At 55.5% G+C, this 21,335-nt stretch overlaps 2 protein-coding genes across 9 annotated transcripts; one reads left to right on the top strand and one right to left on the bottom strand.

The window, feature by feature from the left end:
* Window positions 1-106: 106 nt before the first annotated feature.
* On the bottom strand, window positions 107-9,115 carry LOC111939670 (uncharacterized). Of its 7 annotated transcripts, none has more exons than XM_086861660.1 (13): window positions 8,859-9,115; window positions 5,050-5,154; window positions 4,679-4,843; window positions 3,508-3,660; window positions 3,307-3,383; window positions 3,031-3,161; window positions 2,710-2,939; window positions 2,528-2,626; window positions 2,168-2,290; window positions 1,794-2,000; window positions 1,500-1,658; window positions 895-1,002; window positions 107-623 (listed from the first exon to the last, which is right to left on the bottom strand). In XM_086861660.1, the coding sequence occupies exons 1-13, from the start codon at window positions 8,868-8,870 to the stop codon at window positions 441-443; spliced, it is 1,752 nt and encodes a 583-aa protein (XP_086717786.1). In that variant the 5' UTR covers window positions 8,871-9,115; the 3' UTR covers window positions 107-440. The 7 variants fall into 7 exon arrangements, with proteins under 7 accessions (XP_086717786.1, XP_086717788.1, XP_086717784.1 ...); XM_086861662.1 differs by having other exon boundaries at window positions 1,500-1,622; window positions 8,859-9,076; XM_086861658.1 differs by having other exon boundaries at window positions 5,050-5,157; window positions 8,859-9,071.
* A 4,319-nt stretch (window positions 9,116-13,434) lies between these two features.
* Window positions 13,435-15,130, top strand: TOMM6 (translocase of outer mitochondrial membrane 6). 2 transcript variants are annotated; one of them, XM_023946490.2, is made up of 3 exons: window positions 13,435-13,565; window positions 14,525-14,626; window positions 15,048-15,130. In XM_023946490.2, the coding sequence occupies exons 1-2, from the start codon at window positions 13,450-13,452 to the stop codon at window positions 14,619-14,621; spliced, it is 213 nt and encodes a 70-aa protein (XP_023802258.2). In that variant the 5' UTR covers window positions 13,435-13,449; the 3' UTR covers window positions 14,622-14,626; window positions 15,048-15,130. The 2 variants fall into 2 exon arrangements, with proteins under 2 accessions (XP_023802258.2, XP_086717782.1); XM_086861656.1 differs by having other exon boundaries at window positions 15,001-15,130.
* Window positions 15,131-21,335: the final 6,205 nt, after the last annotated feature.

Genomic DNA, 21,335 nt, shown 5'->3' with positions numbered 1-21,335 from the left:
GGTCCCCAGGGGTGGTCTCTGCCCTCTGCCACAGCCGGGGTTCGCTGTGGGACCCCTCCCCTACAGCCCCAGGAGAGCGGGAACAGAACAATGGCAGAGCAAGGGCTGCAAAGAAAACACGGTTTAATTTTAGATTTAAACCCAAAAACACTCACTGGGGTTTGGGGACACATCCCTGGCAAGCAGGAATGGAGGAGAGGCACTGCTGCTCTCCCTCCCATCACCCCCCAGTAAAACTTTTGCTGCCCTCAGAAGTCTGGGCAGGGCTAAAACCAAACATATCCTGCTCGCCCTCCCTCTTCCAAGAGGTCGAGTGGGGCTGCCAACATCTCCCAGCTTGCCCCGCAGGCTCAGCACCCTCCTGAGCACCCCAAAGCGCTGTCACAGCCCTGTCACAGCCCTATCACCCTCACCCAGCTGGCAGGAGGGGGTGGCTGCCATCAGAGGCTGGCGGTGGCCGAGTCAATGGTGTCGATGAACTCCTCCAGCTGCTGCAGGTGGTAGAGGCGGCACTGGCGGAGGTTGGCCCTGAGCGCCAGCCCCAGCGCCGCCTCCATCGAGGGCTCCTTCTGCAGCAGCATCATGGCCACCACGGCGATGGTCAGGCTGAACTGCTGGTATGACTGCAGGGGAGGGCCACGGGGTCAGCACCCCACAACCAGCACCAAACAAACCCCTACTTTTAGTCCTAAAACCCTCAAACATCATCGGAGCCCCTGCAAGCTCCTTACTGCCCACAGCACCTCCCCCTGCAAGCACCAGTGCCCCCCAAAAATGCACAAATTCACACCCCCCACCACCCAGCATCGCTCCTGAAGATCCTCAGGTGAGATCCCCCATCCTGCAGCCTCTCCCAGGCCTCCAGGTGCTCATCCAGGGGCTGCCAGGGCTCACCTGCTCGATCTCTGCCTTCTTGGCGAGGACGGTGGCAGAGCGTAAGTCGACGCCGGCCGGGAATGGTGTGGGGAGCGTGGAGCAGTGCTGCTGCTGGCCAGACACAGCCTGGGAGGTGGAAAAGGCAAGGAAGGGTCAGAGAGGAAAGGGATTGAGCCAAACTGGGGCTGTCAGTGCTGGTCACTAGCCCGGGACTGGTCACCCTGCGGAAGGAGCCCCTGGTTTGCCCTCGGGTGCCAGAGCCGCCCCTGCTCCCCCTCTGGCCCAATTTCTCCCCCTCATTAGGCAGTAATTAAGCTGCTCTGGAGAGCTCTCCTGGGCTTCCTCAGAGCTCCAGTCCTGGGGCTGTTCACACTCCAGCACTCCAAGCCTCTGGTTACCTCCCTGGCTTTTTTCCCAGCCGTCTCCCGTTTATCGGCATCTCCGGCACAGCCGGCAGCGGGGCCGATATGGGCTCTGCCTCCAAACAAAGCTGCCCTTTAACCCCAGCCCGGGATCCTGCAGGCCACAGGGATCCCCCTCTGCGTGTGGCAGTGTCCCCAAGCCCAGGGCACCGGCCCGGTGGGGGCACCTGGGGGTGCCTGGCGGGCACCCGGAGCCCGTACCGGGTTTGTCTCACCGGACCCAGGCGGGTGCTGGGGCCCTGCAGAGGTCTCTGGTGTGGTGCAGGCACCAGGAGAAGCCTGGCTGGGCTGGGCCTCGGGTTCTGCTGCAGATGCTGGAGGGACCTGAGGGTTTTTGGGCGGCTGAAGGCTCTGCAGAGGCTGAGGGACAGAGAGTGGCTGTGCAGGGACAGGGGGACAGCGCTGCCAGCACAGCCCCACTGACAGCAGTGGCCTCACGGGGCTCTAACGTGGGGTGGGGACGCACCACGGAGCTGCCCCACGTCCCAAACTCACCCCATCCTGGGCAGCTTCTGCCTCGGCTTCTCCAGCTCCATGCGGCGGCTGCTCCCAGGAATGCGGGCTGAGCTCAGCCCCTGCCTCTCCAGAGGAGCTGGATTCCAGGAGTTCCCTCCTGGCAGGGTGTGGAGGGGCTGCTGGGCTCTGGGGATGTGACCCATGAGCGGTGCCAGCCTTGGGGACACCGGGACTGCACGGCTCTACCTGTACAAATGTTACAGGGGGACAGAGGGCTGGGGAAGGGGGCTGTGCCTCCTCCAGACTCTGCTTTAGGGTGGGAATAAAGCACGTCCCTAGGGGAAGCTGCTGCTGGTGGGGAGGATTTGGGGAGCCTGGAGCTGGTCCAGCACCACTTCCCAGCGGTCCCATACCTCAAGGTGCTCCTGGATCTGGGGATAGTTGGAGGTCTCCTCTGGAGGGGTTGGATCTGTCCCCAAAGCACAGGGATCATGATCCTGGCTGCCCACAGGGGTCTGCCCAGCTTCCAGCTCAACCTGGGGAGAGGCAGAGGCGTGAGGACACGCGTCTATCCCGGGACAGGGCGCTAAAACCCAAAGGGAATCCCAGAGAAAGAAGAGCCTGGAAAAATTCCATGCCTGGCAAAGAGACAGCGAGGTGGAGAGGGGGAGAGCTGGAGGAGAGAGGAGAGAGATGTTCCAGCAGCCAATGAGACCCGCGACCCAGGCAGCTCCCGAGGTGGGAGCACCCCTGGCAGTGGGGGAATCTCCTACCGGCGGCTCCGCAGCACCGGCATCGGCAGCCGGGCTCTCCAGAGGGCTCCCAGCAGGACTGGGGGGCTCCAGGACATTCCCAGTCCCCACTGGCACATCCTGCAGGAAACCAGGACACGTGCAAGGCTCAGGGTGAGCACACTCCCGGTGTGGGATAGAGGGGACAGGTCAAACCCCACAACCTGCGGCTGTTCCGGCGTCTCCGCAGCACCTTGGAGGGGAGCAGGGGTCTGGGCAGGATCCGGGGTCTGGGCAGGATCCGGGGTCTGGGCAGGATCCTGGGGCTGGGCAGGACCCTGGGGCTGGGCAGGATCCAGGGGCTGGGCAGGATCTGGGGGCTGTGGCTCCTTCCTGGCCGCTGGCTGGCTCGAGTTGGAGACGGCAGGAGAGCGCTTGGAGTGTTGCTTGTGCCCTGCAGGGTGGGAAACAGCGGGAGAGACTCCTCACCCTGCCCCAGGAGAGGCTGGAGAGCACCGAGGATCCGGCTCGGGGTCAGCACAGACCTCGGGGGGCTGGGGGACACCATGCCCGGGGGACCACGGTCAGCTGCCGGTGGTGGCTCCTGCGGAGGCGGCGTCTCCCAGCCGGGTGGTGGCTCCAGGGCGGGCGGTGTTCCTGGAAAGCTCCTGGGTTCCTGCAGGAGCACAGCCCCAGGGTGGGGGTTTAGGTTGGGAGGGGTCTCTGTGCAATCCCAGCCTAGGCAGGAGCAGCTTCCAGCGGTGCTGGTGTCCCTCATTGTCACCCCAGAGCCACCCGGGCCCCCCGAGCACGGCACCCACCGTGGAGGGCCGGCGGGGGGCCAGGGTGGGGGCTGCTCCTCCTCAGGAAATCCAGGCCAGGAATCAGGGAGCACATCCTGCAGGGAACGGGGCAGGGGATGCTGTGACTGCAGAGGGTCCCCACACTGTCCTTGTCACCTGGGCAGCGAGGTGACATGAGGGGGACATGTGGCTGCCACCCCCAGCCCGTGTCCCCCTCACCAGGTGCCAGCTGTCTCCAAAGCCGTCCTCAGGCCCTTGGAATTCTTCTCTGTCACCCCAGGGGGGTGGCGGGGGGCAGTAGTGGGGTCCCCATCTCTCCTCCTCCTTCCACGGGGCGTCACCGGAGCCAGGGAAGGGTCTGGAGCCCCTGGGCTGAAATAGGAATGGTCACTGCTGAGGACTGGGATCTGCTGCTTCCCTTGCTGCTCCCCCTCCCCACTGTGACCCTCGGCTCTTTCTGCCCTGCTTTGGATGTGTCCGTGAATCCCTCCCTGCTGCAGGGATGCAATTAGGGTGAAACAGTTCAGATTTCACCTAACTGAGAAAATTAGCTCAGATTTCACCTGAGAAAATTAGCAGGCTGCCAGTGGTGGGGAACACTGAGAGCAGCCTGACTCAAACACCCCGAAATGAAACCCCAAGAGGATATGAAACCCCAAGAGCAACTGGCACTGCCAGGAAACATTTCCTGGGAGGAGCCAGAGGGCAGCAATCCTAACTGAAGAACAGATAAAACCCCCATCACCCCATCCTGTAAAAGCTCAACCCCACTTTAGAACAGCAGAATTCCCAGCTTGGCCCTCCCAGGAGTGAGTGTGGATTCCTTTCTGGAGCCCTTCCCTCTTGGAGGCTGAGCCAAAGAGATTTGTGTGGGTCTGGGTGAGCAACATCAATCTAAACTTCATAATTGCTAATTAGCTTTGAAACTACTGATTTAACAAACAGTGCCCTGGTTATAACCATCCACAGTGCACTGTAGATAACTGGTTGGGATCCTTTAGTCCAATCCTCACCATCCACTGATATATAATAATAAATCATAGATATATATAATGCATTTAACCTATGTAAATGTATTTGTTTGGCCACTCTCAGCCCTGGGGGATGAAGCTGTGGAGCCCTTTAGACACAAACTGCTGGCCAGGCAGCTCCACAGCTGGATCCAGATGTTTCCAGGCTCCTTTTGGGAATTCAGAAAGCCAGGGGTTCCTTTCTGTGCCTGGGAGGGGTCCACGACTGGATCCAGACATGTCCAGACTCGTTCTGGGGAAGGAGTTGAGGGAGCCAGAGGCTCTTTCTGTGTCTGGCAGGGTCTCCCTGACAAACCCCTACACTCCCACCGTGCCTGGGACACATCCCTGGGACATCTCCCCCCAACCCTGTCCCTTACCGGGTGCCTCCTGTGCCGGTGTCTCCTGTGCTGGTGCTCCCAGGGTGGCTCATCCCAGGGTGGCTCATCCCAGGGGGGCTCATCCCAGGGGGGCTCATCCCAGGTGTCCTCAGGACCGGGAGGGGGACCTGGCTGTGGCTCATCCCACCACGGAGGGGGACAGGGCTGTGGAGAGATCAGAGCCCTGAGACCCCCGGGCATCGCCCCAGCAGGGATGGGGGAGGCAGGAGCCCACCCTGTGAAGACCCAGACTGTCCCCAATTCCTCCCCAAGCCCTCAGCATCCCCAGGGATGGAGCAGCTCCACGGTGGGAGCTCCAGGGGCGCTCCCAGCCCGCTGTGCAGCCCCAGCACAGCCCCAGCCCCACGTACCTCCCTGGGGAAGCCGTTCCTGCAGCCCCGCGGGGGGAACATCCTGCCCCAGGGCCGCCCTGGCCCCCGGCCCGGGCCCGACTGGGACTCCAGGAGCTGCGGGATCTGCTGGAAGGGAGAGGCTGGGTCAGCACGGCCCCCGGGACGTCACTGCCGGCTTGGGGACACTGCCAGGCAGGTGCCACCCATGGTGCTGCCAGCCCTGCACCCGGGGCACCGGGACACCTCCAGAGCCCCTGGGACACCTCCAGAGCCCCTGGGACACCTCCAGAGCCCCTGAAACACCTCCAGAGCCCCTGGGACACCTCCAGAGCCCCTGGGACACCTCCAGAGCCCCTGGGACACCTCCAGAGCCCCTGAAACACCTCCAGAGCCCCTGGGACACCTCCAGAGCCCCATGGACACCTCCAGAGCCCCTGGGACACCTCCAGAGCCCCTGGGACACCTCCAGAGCCCCTGGGACACCTCCAGAGCCCCTGAAACACCTCCAGAGCCCCTGGGACACCTCCAGAGACCCTGGGACACCTCCAGAGCCCCTGAAACACCTCCAGAGCCCCTGAAACACCTCCAGAGACCCTGAGACACCTCCAGAGCCCCTGAAACACCTCCAGAGCCCCTGAAACACCTCCAGAGCCCCTGGGACACCTCCAGAGACCCTGGGACACCTCCAGAGCCCCTGGGACACCTCCAGAGCCCCTGAAACACCTCCAGAGCCCCTGGGACACCTCCAGAGCCCCTGGGACACCTCCAGAGACCCTGGGACACCTCCAGAGCCCCCGGTGTGGCCACCAGCGAGGACACGGTGGATCTGGGGACACAAAGCGCCCCACGCTGTTCCCTGGGGGTGACACAGGACTGGCAATGTCTTGGCACCCCCTCTGCCTGCCCGAGGCTCTGCTTGTGCCCTCCACGTGTCACCGTGGGTCACCCCGTGATGTCCCCAAGGGATCCTGGTGTTGGGACATGATGGATGAGCCCCCTGCCAGCCTGAAACCCCACTCTTGTTCCTAAATTGAGGGGTGTCAGCCTCTGGTCCTGCAAAGCAGCACTGGAGCATGGAGGGGGGTGGGGTGGAGGGCCCTGCACCCAAATCCTGAATCCCAATCCTGAATCCCAATCCTGAATCCCAGTCCTGAATCCCAGTCCTGAATCCCAGCCCTTCTCTGCACCCCAACCCTGCGCCTCTGCACCCCAATCCTGCACCCCTGAATCCCAACCCTGCACCTCTGCACCCCAATCCTGCACCCCTGAATCCCAACCCTGCGCCTCTGCACCCCAATCCTGCACCCCTTTACCCGGGCCCGGCACCCCAAACCTGTAACTTCACAACTACAGCCCAATCCTGCACCCCAAATCCTGCACCCCAAATCCTGCACCCCAATCCTGCACCCCAATCCTGCACCCCAATCCTGCACCCCAAATCCTGCCCCCCAAATCCTGCCCCCCAATCCCGCACCCCCAATCCTGCACCCCAATCCTGCACCCCAATCCTGCCCCCCAATCCTGCACCCCAATCCTGCCCCCCAATCCTGCCCCCCAAATCCTGCCCCCCAATCCCGCACCCCCAATCCTGCACCCCCAATCCTGCACCCCCAATCCTGCACCCCCAATCCCGCACCCCCAATCCTGCACCCCCAATCCTGCACCCCCAATCCTGCACCCCCAATCCTGCACCCCGAATCCTGCACCCCAATCCCGCACCCCAATCCTGCACCCCCGATCCTGCCCCCCGAATCCTGCACCCCAATCCTGCACCCCAATCCTGCACCCCGAATCCTGCACCCCAATCCCGCACCCCAATCCTGCCCCCCGAATCCTGCACCCCAATCCTGCACCCCGAATCCTGCACCCCCGATCCTGCCCCCCGAATCCTGCACCCCAATCCTGCACCCCAATCCTGCACCCCCAATCCTGCACCCCAATCCTGCACCCCGAATCCTGCACCCCAATCCTGCCCCCCGAATCCTGCACCCCAATCCTGCACCCCAAATCCTGCACCCCAATCCCGCACCCCCAATCCTGCACCCCAAATCCTGCACCCCAATCCCGCACCCCCAATCCTGCCCCCCAAATCCTGCACCCCCAATCCTGCCCCCCCAATCCTGCCCCCCAATCCCGCACCCCGAATCCTGCACCCCGAATCCTGCACCCCCAATCCTGCCCCCCAGTCCCGCACCCCAATCCCGCACCCCGAATCCTGCACCCAATCCTGCACCCCGAATCCTGCACCCCAGTCCCGCACCCCCTCATTGCACACCAGTGTCCGGCGGGAGCCGATCCCTCCTGGGGAGCTCACCCCGGGCTCCCCCCGAGCTCCCCCCGAGCTCCCCCCGAGCTCCCCCCGAGCTCCCCCCGAGCTCCCCCCGAGCTCTCCCCGAGCTCTCCCCGAGCTCCCCCCGAGCTCCCCCCGAGCTCCCCCCGAGCTCTCCCCGAGCTCCCCCCGGGCTCCCCCCGAGCTCCCCCCGAGCTCCCCCCGAGCTCCCCCCGAGCTCCCCCCGAGCTCTCCCCGAGCTCTCCCCGAGCTCCCCCCGAGCTCTCCCCGAGCTCCCCCCGGGCTCCCCCCGAGCTCCCCCCGAGCTCCCCCCGAGCTCCCCCCGAGCTCTCCCCGGGCTCTCCCCAACTCCCCCCGAGCTCCCCCCGGGCTCCCCCCGAGCTCTCCCCGGGCTCTCCCCAACTCCCCCCGAGCTCCCCCCGAGCTGCCCCCGAGCTCTCCCCGAGCTCCCCCCGGGCTCCCCCCGGGCTCCCCCCGAGCTCACCCCGGGCTCTCCCGTCCCTCCCCCGGGGGTTTCCCTTCCTCTTCCCATCCCGCTCCCGGCACATTCCGACCCCGAGAGGAGCGCGCACACCCCGGAAAGCGCCGCTCCCCCCGGGACAGCCAAATTCCTCCGGGAACCTGGGAACAAAGAGCCGCAACCTGAACCCCGACAGCAGCCGGAGACCCCCTGGAAAGGGGCTCCTTGCATGGCCAGGGCATGGAATATCCATGGGAGAGGGGATCCTGGGGATCCTGCACTTCCCGGGCTGGAATATCCATGGGAGAGGGGCTCCTGCACCCCCAGGGCATGGAATATCCATGGGAGAGGGGATCCTGGGGATCCTGCACCTCCAGGGCATGGAATATCCATGGGAGAGGGGTTCCTGGGAATCCTGCACCCCCAGGGAATGGAATATCCATGGGAGAGGGGCTCCTGCAGCCCCAGGGAATGGAATATCCATGGGAGAGGGGCTCCTGCACCCCCAGGGCATGGAATATCCATGGGAGAGGGGTTCCTGCACCCCCAGGGAATGGAATATCCATGGGAGAGGGGTTCCTGCACCCCCAGGGAATGGAATATCCATGGGAGAGGGGATCCTGGGGTTCCTGCACCCCCAGGGAATGGAATATCCATGGGAGAGGGGTTCCTGCAGCCCCAGGGAATGGAATATCCATGGGAGAGGGGCTCTTGCAGCCCCAGGGAACGGAATATCCATGGGAGAGGGGTTCCTGCACCCCAGGGAATGGAATATCCATGGGAGAGGGGCTCCTGCACCCCCAGGGAATGGAATATCCATGGGAGAGGGGCTCCTGCAGCCCCAGGGAATGGAATATCTGTCCAAAGTGGGTGTCCCCCACCCCCAGGGCACCAGGCCTGCTGCCGCCCCCCAGCTCCGGCATCGGCCGCCCGGAGCCCGGGGCGCTCCCAAACCTGTGCCGGGATATTTGGGGAGCAGGGCCCCCGTTCCCGGGGCTGGAGCAGGATCGAGGAAGGGACAGGGAAGAGCGGGAGGGTTTGGAGGGCCCCGGCGGGACAGGGCTCCGTCGCACCCACCTTTTCTGCCATGCCGGGGGAGCGGCGGGGCCGGGGGCCAGCGGGTGGCTGTCACCTCCCAAGGCGTCTGTCACCTCCTGCCACCGCAGCCGGCTCTGGGGACGCGGCTCTGAGGGTCTCCCAAAGCCGCTGCCCACCCAATTCATCCCCTCCCGGGCCGGGCCGGCGCCTCCAGGCTCTCCTCCCCCCGTTCCCCCCGCGCTCCCGCGGGGAGCGGCGCTCCGGGCTCGGCTCGCCCTGCCCCCTGCGCGATTCCCATCCCCTGCTCCAGGAGCATCCCCGGCAGCGCCGGCCCGCCTGCCCCGCTCCGATAAACAACTGCTCTCAACTGCCCGCGCCCTGCGAATTCCTGCCCGGCACGGAGGTGAGAACAGCCCGGCTGTCCCTCCCGGAGCGGGGGAGGAGGACAGGCAGGGACGGAGGGAGAGTTTCATCCCAAATCTGCGGAAAAGCCATCGCAAATGGCACCAGAGCACGGAGAAAACACAGGGACAAGTGGAGAAAAACCCCCGGGAAACTCCGGACAGCCCCCCAGGGATGCTCCCCGGATCTCCAGATGGTCCCTTAATGAGAGCCCCTAATTGCCGTAAATCAATTAGCTGGATGGGATTTGGGAACAGCGTCCGGCAGCATTCCAGAAATTCTGTGCAAGAATAAGTTACTTTTATTGTTAAAATTTATGTGAAATATAAATTATATATTAAAAACATAGAAATAATATATTATCTATGTTATAGATAATATAATTAATATATAATCTATATTATAGATATTATAGATAATATAAATATATAAATATATATAGATATTATAGATAATATAAATTATATTAATTATATATAATTAATATATACTATTACATTTATATTAATTAAATTATATTATATAACTAAATTATATATAATATAGATAATATATTATGTATATAAACTATATAATATAAATAATATATAATATACCATATGTAATATATGATATAGATAATATAAATAATATATATAATAAATTCAATATAATATAATATAATATAATATAATATAATATAATATAATATAATATAATATAATATAATATAATATATTATAATTATATTATATATTATAATTATAATTATATATTATAATATAATATATAATAATATATTATACTATATCATATTATAATATAATATATAATAATATATTATACTATATCATAATATATTATACTATATCATAATATAATATAATATAATATAATATAATATAATATAATATAATATAATATAATATAATATATTTATATATAAAATATATAAATATATAGTATAATTAATGTATATTATATTCTAAATAATATATGATATATAGATAAAATATATAAATAATATATTATAGATTCTATATTCTATATTCTATATGATATATTATATATTATATTATATATTATATATTATATATTATACATATCTAAAATTGTATTTATATTTTTATTGGTAAAATTATGTAATAATAGTAATAAACCTCACTATAACCACAGTCCTCATGCCACAAAGGATCCTTAAAGACTCTGTGAGGAACGAAACCCACTCCTGAAAATTGTTAAAAGGGATGATAAGGGACAAATCAATAAAGCAAAAGAAAGAGCCACTTCTTTAGCAAGCAGTCCTTTAAAAGAAATGAAAGATGTGGAGGGGTTTTATTCCACTTTCAGAGAATGAATCATGAAAACAAATGAAAAAGAATATAAATGAGCAGTAAGGAACCCGTAAGACACTTGCCAAAGAAGAGATATTAACTAGGAAAATTCAGATGTACGTAAGGAGTTTAAATGGGGTTCTGATGGATGATGTTAAATATTATTTTTTTGTTGTATCTGCATTACTCCCCCAAATGACTCTGCCAATTTTCAGAGCTCTTTAGCACAACTCTGCCCCTGGTTTCCCACAGCTGCAGTGGCTGAGATGTGTCAGGGAGGCACTCTGGGGTGGTTTTCTGAGGCCCCTCTCACCCCGTTTCCTCCTTTTATCGTTTCTGCCTGTGCTGCTTTGGGGTTTGCAGGAGCAGCCCCTTCCTGTGATGCATCTCTTGTGACAGCCCAGCTTCCCACAAACCCCGCTGCAGCCTTGGACTGGATCTAAAAGCACAATTTATTATTGTAAATACCACAATTGAAATTATTTACAGGCAATTCCAATGACTTGCAGGAACAAACGCGTTGTAGCAAAAGCCAATTATTAAACAGCTGATTTTAACAATCCCCCCATGCCCATGGCATGGACTTAGCACCCCAAAAATGTTCAACTCTCGGGTTTGGGGCTCCACCTGAGCCTCCTCCTGCAGCAGCTCTGTGCCATGAGCTGCTTTTCCCAGGCACAGGAGAACACAAAAGCTGCAGGACGAGGATCTGCTCCCACTGTTGTAAATATTCTGATAATCCATTCAAAGAGTAAACGAGAGAGAGAAAATCCTGGAGTATAAAGTACAGGAATGTCAGGAGTGCTTGTGCTTAAAATGTGCAAGCCCAGAAGTGTCAGGAGAATCGATCCTGTGATAAATGGAGATGATTTGTGCTAAGTTGTAACTGTTTGGAAAGTTATTATTAAAAAGCAATAAAGGGAATTGGTGTTTCAGGGCAGATGGAGCCCTTTGCAGATGTTCCATGTTAAAAATAGGATACAGGATGTAGCTTTTAAAGATAAGAAATGACCTTGAGACGGACACACTTGGAAGGACTTCAAGCACAGGGCCTGAAATTATGGTTTTATTTATGAATTTATTCACTTAAGAAATGCAAAGCTAATTAGTGGAACACAATACTCACACAACATTTAGCACAACCTGTGAGCTTATCCAGAGGACAGCGAGGATGAGTGTGAGCCTTCATCCAAGGACCACCAGAAGAAGAATGAAGACCCCCTAGCAACAAGTGAGGCGTGAATTAGTGACGGAGAATTTAAGAACTGAAAGTGGGAGGAAATTTAGAGCAAACATCAATGAATATGTATAAGCATATAGTATATAAATACAGTATATATATTTATATATATAGTATATAAATTCAGTTTGAATTGCTTTGTTTTGTATGTGAGGCAGGGTGAGAAGCCCTCTCCACACTCCAGTCAGTTTTGTTTATGTTTTAATCATAATTAATTACTAACAAATTACAGACATATATATAAATTGTGTATTTTTTTTACTAGCTTGTGTTCATTTATATCAAATCGATATTCAGTATTCTTTCACTGAATTGTATTAATTTTTAATTAAATTGCTGTTAATTCAACGGAGCTATTTGTCTAATTTCATTCACACCACCACAAACACAAAGGTTTATGTCCAAAAAGGAGGCAGAGGAGTTCTGTAACTTTATTGGAGTAAAGGGAGAGGCCACGGGGCATTTCCCCTGGGGCTTCTCAAACTTTTAGGGGACGCAGCCTCCTTTTTATCCTCATTTTCCTCTCTCTTTTCCCATGGGCTGAGGTTTCGAGAGGTACAGACTTCCCCAAACCCCAATTCCTAAAACTCCTTTAACGTAACCCCCCCTCTTTCCCTTTGTGTCTCTATTCTTTTTCTCGAAATCCAGATATTTGAGTCTCGAGTGGAAGTGCCGCAGTTCCCTGGCTGCTCCCGGGAACCCCAAATCCCGGCCCCGATCCCGGTCCCCATCCCGGTCCTGCTCCCGATCCCGATCCCGACCCCGATCCCAATCCCGATCCCGATCCCAATCCCGATCCCAATCCCGATCCCAATCCCCACCCCGATCCCGATCCCGATCCCGACCCCAATCCCGATCCCGATCCCGATCCCAATCCCGATCCCGATCCCAATCCCGATCCTGATCCCAATCCCCACCCCGATCCCGATCCCGATCCTGATCCCAATCCCGACCCCAATCCCGATCCCAATCCCAATCCCGATCCCGATCCCATTCCCGATCCCGATCCCGATCCCGATCCCAGTTCCAATCCCGATCCCAATCCCGATCCCGATCCCAATCCCAATCCCGATCCCGATCCCATTCCCGATCCCGATCCCGATCCCGACCCCAATCCCAATCCTGATCCCGATCCCGATCCCATTCCCGATCCCGACCCCAATCCCAATCCCAATCCCGATCCCGATCCCAATCCCGATCCCTGTCCCAATCCCGATCCCGATCCCGACCCCAATCCCGATCCCAGTTCCAATCCCGATCCCAATCCCGATCCCGATCCCGATCCCGATCCCGATCCCGACCCCAATCCCAATCCCGATCCCGATCCCGATCCCGATCCCGATCCCATTCCCGATCCCGATCCCGATCCCGATCCCAATCCCAATCCCGATCCCGATCCCGATCCCAATCCCAGTTCCAATCCCGATCCCGATCCCGATCCCGATCCCGATCCCGATCCCGATCCCGATCCCTGTCCCGACCCCGACCCCGATCCCGGTCCCGATCCCGATCCCGATCCCGATCCCGATCCCGATCCCGATCCCGATCCCAATCCCGATCCCGACCCCGATCCCGATCCCATTCCCGGTCCCCTCTCGCACGTGGCGCTCCGCGCGCCGGCGGTGACGTCACGCGCGGAGCTGACGTCATCGCTCGGCGCGGGCGGGCGGCAGCAATGGCGGCGGTGGGAGCGGCGGGGGCAGCGGGAGCGGCGGCGGTTCCGCCGCGGGGCATCCGCGCCTGGCTGCGGAGCGCGTTCCGCTTCGCCACCGACCGCAACGACTTCCGCAGGTCCGGACCGCGACCGGGATTAGGATCGGGGTCGGGATGAGGGTCGGGATCGAGGCCGGGACCGGAATGGCGGTCGGAGCTGGGATCGGGATCCGGAGCCCGGCGTCTGTCCCCGGCTGTGTCCGGAGCAGGGCAGGGATTGTCCCTCAGTGCTGGGAGGGACCTCGGTCCCTGTGTCCAGTTCTCCAGGGACGACATTCTGGGCCTGGAGCGTGTCCAGGGAAGGGAAGGGAGCTGGGAAGGGTTTGGGGAATCCTGAGGGAGCTGGGAAGGGTTTGGAGAATCCTGAGGGAGCTCAGAAGGGTTTGGAGAATCCTGAGGGAGCTGGGAAGGGTTTGGAGAATGCTGAGGGAGCTCAGAAGGGTTTGGGGAATCCTGAGGGAGCTGGGAAGGGTTTGGAGAATCCTGAGGGAGCTGGGAAGGGTTTGGAGAATGCTGAGGGAGCTCAGAAGGGTTTGGGGAATCCTGAGGGAGCTGGGAAGGGTTTGGGGAATCCTGAGGGAGCTGGGAAGGGTTTGGAGAATCCTGAGGGAGCTGGGAAGGGTTTGGAGAATCCTGAGGGAGCTGGGAAGGGTTTGGAGAATCCTGAGGGAGCTGGGAAGGCTCAGCCTGGAGAAAAGGAGGCTCAGGGGGAATTCCTGGCTCTGCACAAGTCCCTGCCAGGAGGGGACAGCTGGGGGGGATTTGGGATGTTATCCCAGGGAACAGGGACAGGAGGAGAGGGAACGGCCTCAGGCTGGGCCAGGGGAGGCTCAGCTCGGACAGCAGCAGGAATTTCCTCATGGAAAGGGCGGCCAGGCCTTGGAAGTGCCCAGGGAGGTTTGGAGTCCCCGTCCCTGGAGGTGGCAGCTGGAGGTGGCACTCAGGGCTCAGGGTGGGGACAAGGTGGGCACGGGGCACAGCTTGGATGGGCTGAAGTCATTTCCAGCCTCAGTGCTTGTGGGATTTTCCTGTTCCAGGAACCTGCTGGTGAACCTGGGGCTGTTCGCCGCCGGCGTCTGGGTCGCCCGGAACCTGACGGACATCGACCTGATGGCCCCGCAGCCCGTCCCGTAGCAGCGGTCAGTCCTCGGGGAGGGCTCCGTGGGGGTGGGATCAGGGAATATCCTGAGCTGGAGGAGACCCACAGGGATCAAATCCAGCTCCTGGCCATGCACAGACCCCCAAAATCCCACCCTGGGCATCCGTGGAGAGGTGTCCAAACACTCTTGCAGCTCTGGGAATGTGCCCCAAATCCCTCTGGAGGAAGAACCTTTCCCAATATCCATTTTAAATCTCCCAAATCCAGCCCTCCCTTGGGTGGTGTCGCTGCCCTCTGAGGCCTCAGACTCACCCTGAGCCCACAGGACAGCGCTGTCACCATGTGAGGTGACACAAATTGGGGCTGAGCCCACCCCAGGGGCCCCACACCCCACAGAAGCCCCTCTTTACACAGAGTAAAGCAGAACCAGCTCCCCTGACACTGCTGAATCCCTATCCCAGGAAGGAGCCGGAGCTGCCGGGAGCAGAGCTCACCCTCCCACCAGGACTGGAGCCGTGGGGCTGCTCTGATCCCTCCTGGAGCTGCTCTGATCCCTCCTGGAGCTGCTCTGATCCCTCCTGGAGCTGCTCTGATCCCTCCTGGAGCTGCTCTGATCCCTCCTGGAGCTGCTCTGATCCCACCCGGAGCTGCTCTGATCCCTCCTGGAGCTGCTCTGGTCCCACCCAGAGCTGCTCTGATCCCTCCTGGAGCTGCTCTGATCCCACCCGGAGCTGCTCTGATCCCTCCTGGAGCTGCTCTGATCCCACGCGGAGCTCCTGATCCCACCCGGAGCTGCTCTGATCCCACCTGTCCTGCCTGGAGCAGGACAAAAGGTTTAATAGAGGGAGAATTTGGTTTCCCATTGATTCATCCCTTCAGGAATCGTTTCCTCGAGGATGTACACGGAATTTCCTGCTGTACCCCCCGCCCCCAGATGTTTATTAAAGTTTATGGAATAACAACCCACTGGGATTTCTTTCTTTTTTCTCTTTGTTTTTTTTTTTTTTAATAAGAAACTTCAGCTTACAAAAACAAGGTGTAAAAAGAGTAAAGATTTACCAAAAAAAAAAAAGAAAAAAATCATAAAAACATGATTTCTATTTCACACCCGAGAGCCAGAGGGACCCGGCCCTGGGATCCATCATCCAGGGAAAATCCAGGCTGGGATGAAACCCCAAGCACGGAGTTTCCTGGGAAGAGTCTGTGGAGAGCTGGGACAGGTGAAGGAATGATGGCTGTGGTGGGAGGAGAAGCCTTTGGGTGTTGCATAGCTTTGGGTGCCCTGCGCTGGGAGGTACTCACAGCTCGTGAGTTACTCACAGGTTACACAGTGGCTGTGAGTTACTCACAGGTTACACAGTGGCTGCGAGTTACTCACAGGCTGCACAGCGGCTGCTGTGAATTACTCAGGTTACACAGTGGCTGCTGTGAGGTTGCACAGGGGCTGTGAATTACAGGTTGTGAGTTACTCACAGGCTGCACAGCGGCTGTTACTCAGGTTACACAGCGGCTGTGAGTTACAGGTTGTGAGTTACTCACAGGCTGCACAGCGGCTGTTACTCAGGTTACACAGCGGCTGTGAGTTACAGGTTTCACTATGGCTGCTGTGAGTTATTCACAGTGGCTGCTGTGAGTTACAGGTTACACAGTGGCTGTTACTCACAGGTTACACAGCAGCGACTGTGAGTTACTCACAGGTTACACAGTGGCTGTGAGTCACTCACAGGTTACACAGTGGCTGTTACAGGTTACACAGCGGCTGTGAGTTACCCACAGGTTACACAGTGGCTGTTACTCACAGGTTACACAGCAGGTGCTGTGAGTTACTCACAGGTTACACAGTGGCTGTTACAGGTTACACAGCGGCTGTGAGTCACAGGTTGTTACTCACAGGTTACACAGTGGCTGCTGTGAGTTACTCACAGGTTACACAGCGGCTGACGTGAGTTACTCACAGGTTACACAGTGGCTGTGAGTCACTCAGGTTACACAGCGGCTGCCGTGAGTTACTCACAGGTTACACAGTGGCTGTGAGTCACTCACAGGTTACACAGTGGCTGTTACAGGTTACACAGCGGCTGTGAGTTACCCACAGGTTACACAGTGGCTGTTACTCACAGGTTACACAGTGGGTGCTGTGAGTTACTCACAGGTTACACAGTGGCTGTGAGTCACTCAGGTTACACAGTGGCTGTTACAGGTTGCACAGCAGTGGCTGTGAGTTACTCACAGGTTACACAGCGGCTGCCGTGAGTTACTCACAGGTTACACAGTGGCTGTTACTCACAGGTTACACAGCGGGTGCTGTGAGTTACTCACAGGCTACACCCCAGCTCCGCGATGCAGGAGGAGCAGCCGCCCCGTGGCTTGACATTCTTTGGCCGTTTCCCGGGGCTCGGAACGTTCTGGAGCCGCTTGGGGCTGGGGCCGGAGCCCTGGAGGAGCTCTGGAGGAGCTCTGGAGGAGCCCTGGAGGAGCTCTGGAGGAGCTCTGGAGGAGCCCTGGAGGAGCCGTGGAGGAGCTCTGGAGGAGCCCTGGAGGAGCTCTGGAGGAGCTCTGGAGGAGCCCTGGAGGAGCCGTGGAGGAGCTCTGGAGGAGCCGTGGAGGAGCTCTGGAGGAGCCCTGGAGGAGCCCTGGAGGAGCCATGGAGGAGCCATGGAGGAGCCCTGGAGGAGCCGTGGAGGAGCTCTGGAGGAGCCCTGGAGGAGCTCTGGAGGAGCTCTGGAGGAGCCCTGGAGGAGCCGTGGAGGAGCTCTGGAGGAGCCGTGGAGGAGCCGTGGAGGAGCTCTGGAGGAGCCGTGGAGGAGCTCTGGAGGAGCCCTGGAGGAGCTCTGGAGGAGCCCTGGAGGAGCCGTGGAGGAGCTCTGGAGGAGCCGTGGAGGAGCTCTGGAGGAGCCCTGGAGGAGCCCTGGAGGAGCCGTGGAGGAGCTCTGGAGGAGCCCTGGAGGAGCCCTGGAGGAGCCGTGGAGGAGCCGTGGAGGAGCTCTGGAGGAGCCGTGGAGGAGCTCTGGAGGAGCCCTGGAGGAGCCATGGAGTAGCCCTGGAGGAGCCGTGGAGGAGCCCTGGAGGAGCCGTGGAGGAGCTCTGGAGGAGCCCTGGAGGAGATGTGGAGGAGCCGTGGAGGAGCTCTGGAGGAGCTCTGGAGGAGCCGTGGAGGAGCTCTGGAGGAGCCCTGGAGGAGCCGTGGAGGAGATGTGGAGGAGCCGTGGAGGAGCTCTGGAGCAGCCCTGGAGCCCCTCCCTGGGCTCCCCATCCCCAGCCCGCTCTGCCCAAAGCCGTGGGAGCGCGTCCTGAGCCGGGATCATCCCGGGAAACCGGGATTCATCCCTCTCCTGAACGGATCCCGACACTCCAGACTCAGCTCCGCTCTCACTGCCGCGGATCCGGGCGCCATTCGGAACAAACCCAACTGCTGAGGAGCCAGGAATGTCAGGAACAGCCAGGAATAGCCAGGAATAGTCAGGAATTGTCAGGAATTTTCAGGAATAGTCAGGAATAGCCAGGAATTGTCAGGAATTGTCAGGAATAGCCAGGAATAGTCAGGAATAGTCAGGAATAGCCAGGAATAGTCAGGAATTGTCAGGAATTGTCAGGAATAGCCAGGAATAGTCAGGAATAGTCAGGAATTGTCAGGAATAGCCAGGAATAGCCAGGAATAGTCAGGAATAGCCAGGAATAGTCAGGAATAGTCAGGAATAGCCAGGAATAGTCAGGAATAGCCAGGAATAGTCAGGAATTGTCAGGAATAGTCAGGAATAGCCAGGAATAGTCAGGAATAGTCAGGGATAGTCAGGAATTGTCAGGAATAGTCAGGAATAGCCAGGAATAGCCAGGAATAGCCAGGAACAGCCAGGAATAGTCAGGAATAGTCAGGAATAGCCAGGAATAGTCAGGAATTGTCAGGAATAGTCAGGAATAGTCAGGAATAGTCAGGAATTGTCAGGAATAGCCAGGAATAGTCAGGAATAGTCAGGAATAGCCAGGAATAGTCAGGAATAGCCAGGAATAGTCAGGAATTTGGGAATATCCCGAGCTGGAAGGGACCCAGAAGGATCAGCCTCAGGCCCCTCAAGGCCCTTCATTTACAGCCCCTAATTAATTGATTAATTGGATTCTCTTGGCACTTGCTGCTGTCCTTGAGGATGCTCCAGGCCTGGCACTGGAAGTGACATCAGGAATGAGCTTGGAGCAGAAACTCGAGGCTGTTCTGACTTAAAATGGCTGGAAAATCCTGAAAAATCACATTTTAAACTGCTGAAAAAACCCAGAAAAATCTGATTTAATATTGCTGGGGAAAAAAAACCCCACAAATCTAGAAAAATCTGATTTAGAATGGCTGGAAAAACCCAGAAAAATCTGATTTAATATTGCTGGGGGAAAAAAAAACCCAAACCAAACTAGGAAAATCTGATTTAAAACTGCTGAAAAATCCAATTAAAACCCCCTAGGAAAATCCAGAAAAATCCAGAACACCCCAAAACACAGAGGGGACCTCGGGCTCTGCTCATCCCAACCCTGCAGCAGCCAAATTGAAACCAAACAGCACCAAAAATGCCAAATGCTGTCGCTTCCAAGGAAAAGTTGAATATCCCAGGAAGCTCACGATGCTGGGAAAGGTAAATTTAATAAATTCCTTCCCTATCAGGGCCAATTTCAGCTCAGAGATGCCACTCTGACACTTTTAATTTTAATTTTTACTTTCTCATTTTTGTTTTCTCTCTTCCCCAGAACCAGTTTTGCTCCTGAATTAATCCATGAAGCAAAAATATTTTTAATTCTTTCAGGAATATCAATTTTTTCCCTGGCTGAGCTCATTTTCCTATCCCTTGGATCTCCTGTTTTATTGAGATTAATTTGATTTCTTCAAATATTCCTTCCCCAAGCTGTTCCTAAGGAATCCTTCCAGATCCTGCTACGTTTAGGGAAGCAAAACTTTTTTTATCAGCACTGCTGCAAACTGCCTGATCTCCAAAAAAAAATATAAAATAACAGAACATGAACCCCAAAATGATATTTAATTGTTCAAAATGACATTTCTTTTAGGCTCAAAAAGCAGCATCTTGGGCAGAAAATGGGAATTTTTCTTTGATATAATCCAAGTTTTTTGCTTGCTGTGCTCACTTTGCCCAAGGACAGGAGGTTCAAATTCCCCAGGAAAAAGTGGGATTTGGGAGCTTTTCCCAAAGATTGGCAGCTTGTGTTTATCTGATGAGACAAAAGGAGCAAAAAGGGAGGAGGAGAAACACTTGGAGAATTTCCTTGCCTGAAAACTTCTTTTTTTTTTTTTTTTTTTTAAAAAAAAAAACCCTAATATTTTTAATTATTTTAATAAAAATAACCCAGATTAACAGACAGCAGATCTAATATTCAAATTAAAAGGTGAAATGTGAACAGCCAAGCCCCAAAATGACAAAAACCACACCTGAGGTGCAACTGTAGGCTGAGAAGTGCCTGGAAATAATTCAACTAAGGCTTTGTTTTCCCCAAAAATTACAAAATCAGGCTGATTTCAGATACAGACTTTTTGATTTTGTAGCTTTTCCAACTCCACGTGGAATTTGGGATTTCACATTCCTCCCCTCGGGGTGGCCCTGCAGGAATTGAGACTTCCAAAGGTGGCACCATCCCAGTGCCAACCTCAAGAAATGACATTTTTCACCCCAAACCCTGTTCCCCTGAGGAAAAACAGCCAAGTTTGTGCCAAAAAAATAAAAAAAAGGGGGATTTTGTATTCCAAACTTTCCAAAAATTCCACCTTCTGCTGCCACAGCACTCAGGGACATTCCTGAGGGTTTTTTTGGGTGTTAAACCCCATTTTTTTGGGGTGTTAAAACCCCTTTAGGTAGGTTAAACACATTTTTGTGTGTTAAAACCCACTTTATAGGTGTTAAAACCCATTTTTGGGGGATAAAACCGATTTTGGGGGGGGTTAAACCGAATTTTCTCCACAGCAGAACTCCATGAAAATCCCATTTTTGAGGGAATTTAGCTGCCAGCTGAGTTCAGCTCCCAGAAAATCCTGGAATGTGGCCCAGCCCCGGTGGCAGTTTCAGCCAGGGCACAGAAATTGGTGTCCCAGGGGCAGCAGAGGGAGGAATTGAGAAGAATTGAAACATTTTCCCAGCAGGAACAGCTCTGGGAGCTTCCCAGGGATTGGGATTCACCAGGCCACTCAAGGGTACTGTACCTGTTCCTCTTGGAGCTGGCTCAGGATTTTTAGGGATTGAAGGGTGTTGATCCAGGGGGATTCTCCTGTTTCCTGCTTGTGCTCATTCCTCTTTGATAGGGGAGGAATGAGCAGCATCAAACTTCATCATTTTGGGTTTTTGGAGCCAAAAAGACACTTGGAACCCAAGATTGTGCCCAAAATCAGAACTGCCCAGCTCCAGGTGGTTTTCCAAACATCCTGCCCTGATCCCATCCCTGCTCTGATCCCATCCTGCTCTGATCCCAGTCCTGCTTCCATCCCTTCCTGCTCTGATCCCAGTCCTGCTCCCATCCCTTCCTGCTCTGATCCCAGTCCTGCTCCCATCCCTTCCTGCTCTGATCCCAGTCCTGCTTCCATCCCTTCCTGCTCTGATCCCAGTCCTGCTCCCATCCCTTCCTGCTCTGATCCCAGTCCTGCTCCCATCCCATTCCTGCTCTGATCCCAGTCCTGCTCCCATCCCATCCCTGCCCTGATCCCATCCCTGCTCCCATCCCATCCCTGCTCTGATCCCAGTCCTGCTCTGATCCCAGTCCTGCTCTGA

This window comes from Cyanistes caeruleus, chromosome 24 (assembly GCF_971803275.1).
Source record: "Cyanistes caeruleus chromosome 24, bCyaCae1.hap1.1, whole genome shotgun sequence".
NCBI classification, from domain to species: Eukaryota; Metazoa; Chordata; class Aves; order Passeriformes; family Paridae; genus Cyanistes; species Cyanistes caeruleus.
Note: the sequence above shows the minus strand (reverse complement) of the source record. Positions and strands in the feature narration are given on the sequence as shown.